The sequence below is a fragment of the Ricinus communis genome, chromosome 7 (assembly GCF_019578655.1).
Source record: "Ricinus communis isolate WT05 ecotype wild-type chromosome 7, ASM1957865v1, whole genome shotgun sequence".
NCBI classification, from domain to species: Eukaryota; Viridiplantae; Streptophyta; class Magnoliopsida; order Malpighiales; family Euphorbiaceae; genus Ricinus; species Ricinus communis.
Genome location: NC_063262.1, coordinates 27,099,513 through 27,112,857, shown reverse-complemented (window position 1 = coordinate 27,112,857; position 13,345 = coordinate 27,099,513). Strand labels below are relative to the sequence as shown.

Here is a 13,345-nt window from a genome sequence, read left to right as displayed (position 1 = left end):
AGATATTTTTTTATGGATGTTTTTGTGTAAAGACATGCAAATCCCTTAGATTTGATAGTTTTGTATTTGTTATAAATTATAAATTGACATATATAAAAGAAATATTCATAATTTACTTTGAGAATTATAATATATATATTATTAAAAATTCAATCAATTGTTAATTATAAAATAAAAAATTATTCTTTTATTTATTATCAAAATAAAATAAACACTCATAAACTACCAATACTGTTGAAAAGTAATAAATGAATCTAACTTAAATAATTTTTGACTTATATAAATATAAAATAAATTCATATCTCTTTTTACTTTGCTTAGAAATTTTAATTTTAATCAATGAAAATGTAATGATGATGATTTTTTTTTTTTCCTTTTATATTCTATTTCTATCCAAGAAAACAATCATTCCTTTTATAACATCTAAAATGACAAAGGGGTAAGGGCTATAATATATAGAATAATTATTATTGGGAAAAGGCTAAATGATATATGATATTTTAAGTAAATTTGGTCCACTTTGAGCATATTGATAGATCCAAGAAGAATTAGATTCAGACTGAGTCCCATGCATTCAATATTTGAAAAAAAGAAAAAGAAAACAATATCTACTCATTTTGGAGACAAGTAGCATATTATATACATGGCCTAGCATCTACATTAATGTTTGTAGAAATAAGTTGAGTGTTAAATATCTCTCCCATATGTTGAATTATTCAATTTGCAAGTGGAAAATGTATCTAATAACTAAGGAAATAAAGTTGCAAAAAACAAATTTTGCATATTCAAATTTTGTCACTATAATTCATTTATAAGATCCATTTTTTTCTTTTTCAGTAAATTTTCATTGGTTTGCATATTTATGATGTCACTCTTTTTATTAGAAAAATTATATACCTCAAAATTATATATAAAATTTATAAATAACTAATATTATGTTATGTGTTTGACTGAGTTAGCCTTTGAACTTTTTGCTTTTCTTTTAGTTTTCATATTTATTTGATTAACCGAACTAATATGTAACATGTCATTCTTCAAACTCAAATTGTTGAAGTTGTAATTGATTTTGAGCTACAAATGTTTTGAATAAATTTGAACAAACTGAAAAGTAAGTTGAATCTGAATCAAACACAAATAGTTAAAATATTAATTTTTTTAACTTTTCATAAATTTTTATTATATAAATTTAAATAAATTTTATTAATATTGATACAGATTGAGAAAAAATTCAGAAAATAATAAAATTCAAAGTAATAAAAACTCTCTAAATAACTAGATAAAACTATCTTGCTTTTTAAAAAATAAAACACAAAATATTTTTAACTAAAAAATCTTAAAGATTATTATCATAAAAAATAAGAAGATTATTTAACTTTATTTTCAGTAAATAAGATTTTTTTCTGAAAATATATTTTATTTATTATCAATATTTATAATGAGATTAAGAGCTAATGACATATCAAGTCAAACATTTAGATTTGTTTACTTATACAAAATGATGTCAGTTTTTTAAAGAATGTTTTAAATAAAAATATAAAATAAATTTTTGTGTTTATCTATTCTAAAATGAAAATAGAAAATATTTTTTTATATTTTCAAAATTATACCTAAATTTTAAAAAAATTTGAACACAAATTTAACATATTTTTAATATTATATGATAATTTATTTATTTTCAAATGAAAATAAGGAGTTTTTATAAATTTTCTATGAAAATGAATTTTTTTTTATTTTTTAAAAAACTAGAAAATAAAAATGAAAAAAATTCTTCATTTTTTTATTTTTATAGATAATTTGTAAAATTTGTAAAATATTTTTATTTTATTTTCTATTTAAATAATATTTTAAGTATAAAAGGTAGACTTTAAATACATGAAGTGAAAAGTAACTATTTTTATTAAGAAATAAGTTTAGTTAACAAGATAGTTTTATGATAATAAGTTTATTTAACTTTAACATATTTCTTCTTACACAAAATTTAAAAATAAGAAGATTATTTTTTTAAGTTTAGTTATAATTTTTAAAAATATAAAAATTTATTTTCTATTTTTATTTAAAAAAATAAAACAAGTAAACACAAAGTCTATTTTATGTTTTCATTTAAAAAAATTTCTAGACAACTGACATCGTTTTTTTATAAGTAAACATGCTTCTAACGGTTCATATGAGTGTAAAACAATCTAAACTTCAGATTTAGCTTAATTTTTTAATTTATTCAAGTTTGTTTAATAATTTGAATTAATCTTATTTGTAAATGTGTTAAAAATCTAATTAAGGTTTTAGGAGATAAGAACCTATTTAAAAAACTAAAAAAAAAAAAATCATTTACAAATAAACAAATTTAATTGATATCATTTAAGCGATGAACGGTTTCTTTCACTAGTTAATTTGATTATTTATATTTATTGTTATTACATAAACATAAATATAAAATCATGCAATATTATTGTTATCATTGTAATTATTACTTTTATAATAATTACACAAAATATTAGATATTTTACTAACAAATTTATAAGAAAGTGTAGCTAAATTTTTTTAGAAAAATAAGTAAGATTACTAGTTTATTCATACTACTTTTTATAAATAAAGTGTATACAATCATGGAATCCAAGTACTTGGTTAATTTTGTGTATTGATTTAATCAATACTTTTGCCCACTTTAATTTAAGCTGTGTTGGATTCGAATTTCCATATTTATTGTCTTTTATACTGGTTGAAGTTTAATGCTTTTATAATAAAAAACGAGTTTAAGAAATAAATGGTCTCTAAAATTAGAAATCCTTTATGTAAAAGTTATAAATAAATAAGATTGTGTGAGGAAGACGAAAGGAATCTCTGAAAGGGTGTGTCCAATTTCAAAAAGCCATCACAGGAGGAAAAGAGTTTACGGAAAAGAATATGTATAAAATTAGTAAGGCACACCAAATAAAGGTTGGGTTAGTGCTGAATCAATCACATGCATATTCCACAAAACGGGCTACACACTTGCCCATCTAAGCAAGCAACTCTCTCTCTCCCGATTGTGTGTTATTTACTAATAAAAATAGTCTGCATTTCATCTTAATTTATTGAATTTATGATTTGTCTATGATTGAACGCATCAAATATTGAGTCTCCAATACTCTACATTTGCGTTTAAATCAAGTTGAGAATAAAACTAAAATAAAAGATAAAATACGAATAATTGTTGATTGCAAACAGAAACTAGTAAGTTTTTCTTTTTTATTTTTTTTATATCAAAGAACTATTTGATTTAAAAACTCAAACTGGTAGATGAGGCTTTAAATTAATTTTAAAATTAATAAAATTATACATATAAATGTATATTTAACTTAAAATGTGAATAAGCACAAATTCATTTTATCTTATACTAAAATTTATAACTAATTAGATGAAGGCCACCAACATTAAACTCTAACCCTTTATAGAGACTCTAATACTACTATATTAGAAAATCATTTCATCAAAATATTTAACAATCTAAATCACTTTTTAAATGATAATTTTATATGTTCAATGTTGTTTGATAAATGAAAGAAGATATTCCATTTTATAAACTGAATCTTGAAATTTCTTTTTATTTATTTTTTAATTTTCAAGATATAAATAATAGTGTAATACCCATTTTATTTTGAAAGAGAAAAAAAAAAAACAATAATAGAGACGAAAATAAACTCATCACTTACATAATCATAAATCAACTCAATAGGTAAGATGGCAAAGTACAAATAAACATCACAAATAGAAAAAAGAAACTTGTTAAAATGGTAAATGATAATCAAATCTATCATTCAATGCCACTCTAGTCACTCACCTATGTATTACAAACCATCATTTTCTTTTATGAAACATATATGTTTGTATATATAAATATATATATATCCTAATAACACAAGCCGGGAAATTATGAATTAGCCTCCAACATATTTGTATAATTCAATTAAACATTAATTACTGATCAATCAATTATGCATTAGAGGGACAAGCGACAAGGTATTATCAACCATATGTTCGAGAACAGTATTAGCCCTAGTAAGAGGACTCACTTCGTCCATTTCTGCAAATGCATCATCACAGGTTGAGAAATAACTAATAGCAGCAGAAAGGTTGGTATTAAGAGTATTTTTATCACCATTCTTCAGGTTCTGAATTGATTCCTCAAGGTCCGAAATGACATCGTCATACATTTCTTTACAGATATCGTTGTTCTCGCTGTTACCCATCTCTCTTGACAGGAAGATTGCATGTCTGGTTTTATGGATTACATTTCTGATCCCGGCCTCTATTGCTTCACTTGGCTTCTTAATACCATGTAAAGTTGATCTACAAAGGCGCTTGTAATCTGCAGATTCGCATAAATCATGTTTTATAATGGTGGCTTGAGCTTGACCTGCCGCGAGGAGAAGGAGAAAAAGGAGACTGGGTGGTGCAAGAAAGACCAGTGAGAAGGAGCTTTGCTGCTTGATAGCCATTATCAAGACGATTACAACCTGCAATTGGCAATTTCCTACTCAGGGTCTCTCTGCATGCAGGAAGCTTTAATTATTTTTCTTTCTTTCTTTTTTTTCCTAATAAAGTTTTTCTTTTTGTGCGGACATTTTGAGGAGAAATTGCATTTAGTATTTAAGTTTGGAGGCAGTTAGGATGGGTTGCTATTTTTGTAGATTGATGGAATTTATGGATAAGTTTGAATTAGGTAATTAACGGATTTTCTATTTTTGGTGACACTTCTTTTTCTTTTCTTTTCTTTCTGTTTGAGATTTCTGATGGAAAATGGTCATTTTATTGTGTTTATTAATTAACTGGTCTAAATTAATTTGTTTAACATTAACTCATTTCTCTTTATGTTGTAATGTTCCCCTTGATTCTAGTTAGCATTTTTAATTATTTAAGAATCTCATAACTGAGTTTGGAAGGAATCTTAGCAGCCATATATGCCACCAATTAGGAAAGGAAATTGCTAACATAACCTCAATTGCCACTGTATAAATATTTAATTTGTATTTTGATCCGTTTTTTTCTTTGAATTCATGAACTACACGAATACTTGCCATAAAAATGAAAATTCACATCGAGATATTTCGCTCCCAAAAGAAAATGGTGTTTTTTGATCTATTTTCTCTCTTTTTTTTTGTTTGTTTTACATATAACTGATATAATTGTTTTCAGAAAGTAGAGTTCTCAAACCATGAAAACCCTTGACCTTTAGCTACTACCTGATGGTTATATGATTATAATTTGCGAACTATTTGTCATGCTGGGAAGATTATGTTGTGACTTCTTGAAATGAGTGTTATTTTGTTAACTGGTGATCAATACAATTTTGATTTTTGATAATGGAATAAAAGAAACAAATTTAACCAAATCTAGTTCATATAGAAACTATAACGAATGCTCTTTTTTATTTTTTCCATTTTATGAATGGCTAAGAGAAAAATATTTGATGGACTTGAGTTTTAACTTTTAGTTTTAAGGTACCAAGAGCTACTTTTATTATTAAATTAAGGTATGTTGAAGATAAAAAATATAACACACAATGTATTAACCAACAGATAAAAACCGAGGGTTATAGCCTCAGATCATTATATCATTATAGGCCTCCAAGTTGACATTAGGAGCAACCTTTCTTCCCTAAGGAAGAAAGGCCACTTCTACTAATGCTAGATCAAGAATAAGAACGTTACCATAGAGTTTAGGATCTAAGTCCATAGCCATAAGATCGTTAGCATCAAATGTATATAAGGATCCTTTTTATTCAAATAGAACTCAAAATCTTAACTTGTAATTCATCACAGTTCAATATAACAACCATTCTTTTTCACATGGTATCAGAGCAGGTTTGACCCTGCCATCATCTACCCAGCCACAATCACTCAAAAAAAAAAAATTCTTCACAGCCATGTCTCACAATGATATCACCAAATTAATCAATATCACATTAAAAGGCAACCATAATTATTTTGAATGGTCAAGGGCAGTATATATAAGCCTCAGCGGCAGAAAAAAATTAGGGTTCATCACAAGGACCCGATGCAAACCACAGCCTAATAATCCCAATGAGCCATCAAAGGAAGAAATTGAAGCAGCAGAAGAGTGGCAGACAACCGACCATCAGGTCATGTCACTACTCATCAACACCATGGAGCCTCAGATAGCCAGGCTGTACATGCTACTGGCCTCATCACAGGCGATTTGGGACAAGGTCAAAAGCCTGTATGGGCATGACCGAAACTATACTCACATTTTTCATTTGAAATAGGAACTGTCTCAGTTTCGTCAAGGAACTCGGACAAGCACAAGCTATGCCACTAAAGTCCTAACTCGGTGGGAGGAACTACAGAGTTACCTCCCACCCACCACAGACCAAGAGGAAGCACGAAGAAGAGAAGAGCAAAACTTAGTATATACCTACCTGGGGGGGCTCGATTCGACATACGAAGCCCTTTGATCTCAGATTCTATTGTCACATAGCCTGCCTACCATCAATGCTGTAATCACCATAATCCAACAAGAGGAAACGAGACGGGCAACAATGGGGACGTTAGGTGGTCCAAAAACCACCGAACACGCTTACCTCTCGCAAAATCGCGATACAGCCCGAGCTCGAGGGGGGCCAGCCAACACCGAAAGGTGCAGCCACTGCCAACGGTAGGGGCATACTCAGGAGCGTTGTTGGCACCTCCACCCGCAGCTTCGGCCAAGCATCCACAAAAATGACAGAGGAAGAAGTGGGAAACGGGAAGGAAGAAATAAGTTTGGCGGCATGGGTATGTCTCACACAAATAACCCTAGAGGTTATGAAGAGGATGAATCGGGTAAGGAAATGGGTGTCGGGTCGGCATATAGCGGGTCGGATCCTTACAACTTAACTCGACCCGACTCTTATACCCGATCCAACTTCCTTAATCCAGCCCGATCCAATAACTCTAATTCAGCCCGGCCTATGAGCAGTGAACTGGCCCGGCCCATGAGCAGTGAACATACCCGATCCGGTTCAGGTGACCTGACCCGGTCCGACCTCTTCAACTGGTTCGAACCTTCTCCAACCGGAAAATCTCAAATTTCGCAACTCATCACTCAACTTCAGTCAATTATTCAGTCTCCATCTTCCCGTGGATCAGGTTTGGTATCACAACATTATATGAATTGCATGAATAAATCCTTAAATTGGATTCTTGACTCCGGGTCAACGGATCACATGACCTGGGATGCCACAAAATTGTGAAATTTTGTCCCCACTAATTCCAATCATGTAACCGTTGCCAATGGACAACGAGCAAAAATCTCTGGTTTTGGCTCCTTAAAATTGTTTCATAATGATGTTCCCAATGTTCTTCGCTTACCAGATTTCCAATCCAACTTATTATCTATTGGTAAGATCACCAGAGATTTAAATTGCAATGTTATTTTCTCACCAACCTCAGTCTTATTTCAGGATCGAATTACAGGGAAGATGATTGGTGAAGGGCGCTTCGAAAATGGCCTTTACTATCTCATAAATTCTCCCAATCAGTGTCTAATCTCATCCAACCTTGTTAATCACGTCTTTTTGCTTCATCAACGGTTTGGGCATCAATCAGATCACGTCTTAAATCAACTTTTCTCTCTCAAAATCAATACTAGCTGTTGTGACATTTGCAAAATTGCCAAGCATACTCGATTACCTTTCCCCATTTCCTCTACTACATCTGATCACATGTTTGATTTAATTCATTCCAATGTTTGGGGACCAGCCCCCGTTACCTATTATAATCACTTCCGCTATTTTGTCACTTTTATTGATAACCATTCTCGCACCACCTGGGTATATCTATTAAAAGGAAAAAAATAAAGTTTTTTCTTGTTTTATGCAGTTTTTATTTTTCATTCAAACTCAATACAACGCCAAAATTAAAATTTTCCGCTCAGATAATGGTACCGAATATGTTAATAAATATTTTTCTGATTTTTTCTCCAACCAAGGAATTTTACACCAAACCACCTGCATTTACACTTTTGAACAAAATGGTATTTCCGAAAGAAAAAATCGTCATCTTCTTGAAGTTACCAGATCACTTCTTTTTCAAAATAACGTTCCTCATAGATTCTGGTCGGATGCCCTCCTGACTACTGCCTACCTCATTAATCGCCTTCCTAGTCCCAAACTCAAAAATCTGAGCCCCTTGGAAATTCTAAAAAGGAGAAAAATAGACGTAGGCCACATTCGAGTTTTTGGGTGTACAACCTTTGTCCATATTAGACGCTCTCATAAACTTGCCCCCAGCTCTGTAAAAACTGTGTTCCTAGGGTACTCTTCTGAAAAAAAGGGGTATAAATGCTATGACCCTTCTGCCCACAAAACCTATATCTCTCGGGATGTGTCATTTGACGAACTTACCCCCTACTTCACCAAGGAATCTTTCAATATCGGTCCTACCGTGTTATTTCCCGATAACGATTCTTTTTTTGACAGGTCCGACGTCACTACTCTAGTCAACAGGGAGCCCTCTTCCGAAGCTGTTCTGGATGTCTCTTCTCCAGGGGGAGCTGGTACCAGTCCCGAGGCAACCTCTTCAGGGGGAGATAATAAGTCACAAGTTAACCAAATTGAAGATCTTGCCCCGAGACGATCATCTCGGCCTACTCGCCCCTCCATCAGACTACGGGACTATGTGTCCCATCAGGTATCGTATCCCATTCAACGATTCATTAGCTATCATTCTGTGACTAGTTCATATAGGACCTATTTAAGTAACCTCACCACTCACACTGAGCCTTCTTCCTTCTATGAAGCCAACACCAATCCTAACTGGTGTAAAGCTATGAAAGAAGAACTTCAAGCTCTCGAAAAAAATGATACTTGGGATCTAACATCTCTGCCAAAAAATAAAAAACCTGTGGGGTGCAAATGGATATATAAAATAAAATACAAACATGATGGGACAATTGAGCGATATAAGGCTAGACTAGTAGCAAAAGGATTCACTCAAACATATGGGGTAGACTATCAGGAAACCTTCGCTCCTGTAGCAAAAATGAGCACCATTCGCATTCTATTATCTGTTGCTACTAACTCAGGATGGAATCTATATCAAATGGATGTAAAAAACGCCTTCCTCCAAGGATCTCTCGAAGAAGAAGTTTACATGACTCTACCTCCAGGTTATGAGCCTACAAACGATCAATCTCTGGTATGTAAGCTAAAGAAGGCCATCTATGGATTGAAACAGTCTCCAAGAGCCTGTATGCTAAGCTAAGCCATTTTCTTCTCAAAATCAATTTCACTAAATGTGCATCCGACTCTTCCATGTTTATCAAACGTACTTATGCATGCATTATCATTGTTCTTATTTATGTTGATGATATCATCATAACTGGTAATAACAATAAAGAAATTGAAGAAGTTAAACAAAAGCTAAAAGAGGAATTTGACATCAAAGATCTCGGGCAATTATCCTACTTTCTTGGAATAGAAATAGCCAAATCTCATAAAGGTCTATTTCTGTCCCAAAGAAAGTACGTCCTTGATCTGTTAAAAGAAACATGAAAGCTAGGAGTAAAACCTATAGATACACCAATGGAAACCAAAGTCAAGCTTAACCTTGAGGATGGCAACCCTCTAGACGATGTAGGGCATTATCAACGACTAGTGGAAAAACTGATCTACCTCACTGTAACTAGACCAGGCATCATCTATGCCGTAAGTATGGTAAGTCAGTTCATGCATGCTCCTCGCACTAGCCATTTGGACGCCATCGATAGGATTCTTAGGTATTTTAGGGGCACTCCTGGTCAAGGGATTTAGATGAAAAATAACAGTTCAAATGATGTTGTTGGTTTTTCTGATGCAGATTGGGCTGGAAGCTGTGACAGAAAGTCAACTTCTGGCTTCTGTACGTTTGTGGGTGGCAACCTAGTAACTTGGAAAAGTAAGAAACAAACTGTAACTGCTAGATCCAGCGCAGAAGCAGAATACAGAGCAATGGCATCAACCGCCAGTGAGCTAATTTGGATCAAACAAGTTTTGGCAGACATGGGAATTGATTACAACAGTCCAATGAAAATGTACTGTGACAATCAAGCGGCAAGGCACATTGCCTCAAACCCTGTCTTCCATGAACGCACCAAACACATCGAAGTAGACCGTCACTTCATAAGGGAAAAAGTCCAATCAGGTGAAATTGAAACTCCATTCATTAGAAGCAACAATCAGTTAGCAGATATTCTCACAAAAGCCTTGAACAGAGTTGACCATCAATATCTTCTTAACAAGATGGGATCAATCAATCTATTCGGACCCATCTTGAGGGGGAGTGTTGAAGATCAAAAACATAACACACCATGTATTAACCAACAGATAAAAACCGAGGGTCATAGCCTCAGATCATTATATCATCACAGGCCTCCAAGTTGACATTAGGAGCAACATTTCTTCCCTAAGGAAGAAAGGTCACTTCTACTAATGCTAGATCAAGAATAAGAACGTTACCATAGAGTTTAGGATCTAAGTCCATAACCATAAGACCGTTAGCATCAAATGTATATAAGGATCCTTTTTATTCAAATAGAATTCAAAATCTTAACTTGTAATTCATCACAGTTCAATATAACAACCATTCTTTTTCACAAGGTACTTAATGATAGTCAAAATAAATAGTTAAGTGTTAGAAATTCGTGAGTACATAATTTATAAAATTGAAACAGTTGAATATCTATTAATTTAATAATCAGTAAAATAAAAAGGTCCACAAGCGAAGCTTGAAAGAGTAAAAATAGATTAAAAAAATGGATATTATTTTTACATATATAAGTGTGTTATTTTTCAGGATATTATTTTTCTTGACAAGTGGTGGAATCTGAAATTGATAAACCTGCTAATTTATTGTTCTTAATTTCAATAATGTTGGCAGTGTAACTGGCGGTCCATATACAATCATATATGACTCTTTGGATTTATTACATTTCATCTCCTTCATTGAAACCTCCTGAAGTGAAAGAAAAGCAAATTGAGTGAAAACAAGACAGCTAATAGTATGTTATGGGCCACTTGTGCCTTTTTCCTTATTCCGTACTGAAAAAAAGGTAAGAAAATTGTTAAATTACACAAATGATTCATTTATCAGTTTCAGTGAAATCTCTCCACTGCATGGAAATCAATACAAAATTTTCTTCCAATGTTCTTTACCTATAGTGACCATATTCAACCGAGTGACATGGAAATGCTTTGAAATCTTTAGAAACATAAAGGAACATAAGATTATTTTTCTCTTGCTAATATGAACTCCAAAGGGTTTGAGAAAAGCTTTTTGACAGTTATTATCATTTGTGGCTAATGGGTAATGATAGTATTGTTTAAAGAAACAAACAAAAAGAGAAGAGATGGATGACCAATTTTTTAGGCAAGTCAATCCTATAATTTTTCTAGTTCTTATTCTATAAAAAAATTATTTTTCTAAACTCAAGATTTTTATAAAAAGCAAAAATAGATTTTAATTCGAGATTTTTTTATATCCAGAGACAAGCGTTTTTACCAATTATGCTAGATTTGAGATGATGAATTTCTTTATCATTTATAAATTATGATGCACAAATTTAAGATATAAAGTTATTGTCTATGTATGGTCAATAGTATGATGTCTATCATACACCTGCACATATATAGCCGGCAAAACTATTGATCTTGTGCGTTGAATATTCCACTTACGTCACTTGAAAGAACAAAAAAAAAGAGTTAGGGCACTTAGGTGTAGGTGAAGTGGCAAAAGCTTTTTGCAATTAGAAATTAGAAGTTTTGAGTTCGAATTTTTTTGCCGCACTAAATGAGTTTTTACAAATATGAATAACATAAATGGATTATTATGAGTTTTTATTATGGTTAATTTAATTTTTATTTGATGTCAGATATTTTTATATAAAAAAAAATTATCTCTTATTATTTAACTTATAAATATCAGCAAATTGAGTTTTTAATTGATGTGATATATTTTTATAAAAAAAGCAAAAATTATTTTTACCACATCCTCACAGGTTTCAGCAAATTGGATGACAAGTTTTATAAAAAGGAGATTACTCTTGCCATATATGTTTAATCGATATGGAACATTCTTTTATATGCTAAAGAATAGAAATTTCAAGTATCAAAGAATGCTTTGTATTATATTCTCTAGCAAGAAACAGAAGATGGCCTTTTCTAGTAAATAGCGCATAACTTTAAATTTCTATTTAGCCATCAAATCATGACCACAAATTACAAAGTATAATTGAATCAACAATCGAACCCATCAACAAAATGATATTAGGTGAATTGAAAACTATATCAGGATTGAAACCCAATAAACCATCCCTGGATATTACCATCTTGTGCTAGGATATTACCATCCATGAATCCAACAACACAAAACCTTTTCAATGAGCTTGTTGATACACAGACAAGCAGGTGTCTGCTATAAGTTCCAAAAGTTTATTGTGCTGGGATAAAGGTGAAGTTGAATTTTCCTCTGTATAAGCATCCTGACAGGACTCAATAGAAGCAATTACACTAGAAAGTTTGTCTTCAGTACTACCCTTGTCGCCCTTCTTAAGGTCCTTCAGGGATTGGTTCAGGTTCGAAATGACATCAGCATAACTCTTCAAGCAGATTTTCGCATTTTGATTTTTGTCGAGCTTGCTTGCCTTATCTTTTGCCTTCTTTGTTTGCTCTATTAACTTGTAAACAATGTATTCTGCAGCTTGTAATGGATCGGTCTTTCCTTTGACGAGTGCCCTGCAAATGCGACTGTCGCTTGCATCTGCACACAAGTCATTTGCTGTAGCTTGGTTGGCTAGAAGGATAGCGGCTACTGCAATAATGAATGAAAAGAAGGAGAACCTCAAGCCTACCATAGCCATATCTTAATAAGGTTCTTTTCTCGAGGTTCTTAAGAATTGTTTCTTTTCTTCTCTATTTTGTATGAGATTTTATACGAGTGTGTTTGAGGTAGTTAGACAGGGGTTTCTTTATTTTCCTTTTTTAGTAAATTCTGTTATTCTTTAGTAATAATGCATCCGATGATATATTTTGGATAAATTTACCTCTATAATAATTAGCAAACTTTTCTCATGGATAACGAATCTTCACCTTCTTGAACCAGTAAATATATAGCATATAGAAAAATGTACCATAAATAGGCATAAAGCATACAAATAATTCTTGTAAATGGTAAGTAATGTAACACTTGATATTGATATCTATTTTAAGGGATCGAGTATTTTTTTTTTTGAGTTCCAAATTCTCACTTTTACATCAAATGAACTGTTTTATGTTAAATATAAAAAATGACTATTTTTTATTATATAGTTTCCATTTCATAAAGAAAAATAACAA

General features: G+C 31.7%; 2 protein-coding genes across 2 annotated transcripts; both read right to left on the bottom strand.

Annotated features, from left to right (window-relative positions):
- Window positions 1-3,663: 3,663 nt before the first annotated feature.
- LOC8273479 lies at window positions 3,664-6,785 on the bottom strand. Its single transcript, XM_002527855.3, has one exon. It carries the CDS (start codon window positions 4,473-4,475, stop codon window positions 3,966-3,968), a length of 510 nt encoding a protein of 169 aa, XP_002527901.2. The 5' UTR covers window positions 4,476-6,785; the 3' UTR covers window positions 3,664-3,965.
- Window positions 6,786-12,117: 5,332 nt separating this feature from the next.
- On the bottom strand, window positions 12,118-12,989 carry LOC8273478. The gene has a single exon (XM_002527854.3). The coding sequence runs from the start codon at window positions 12,868-12,870 to the stop codon at window positions 12,388-12,390; it is 483 nt and encodes a 160-aa protein (XP_002527900.1). The 5' UTR covers window positions 12,871-12,989; the 3' UTR covers window positions 12,118-12,387.
- Between the last annotated feature and the right edge of the window lie 356 nt (window positions 12,990-13,345).

Bases quoted from the DNA above. Each gene is read 5' to 3' on its own strand.
- LOC8273479 (XM_002527855.3), bottom strand. From the start codon at position 4,475: ATGGCTATCAAGCAGCAAAGCTCCTTCTCACTGGTCTTTCTTGCACCA.
- LOC8273478 (XM_002527854.3), bottom strand. From the start codon at position 12,870: ATGGCTATGGTAGGCTTGAGGTTCTCCTTCTTTTCATTCATTATTGCA.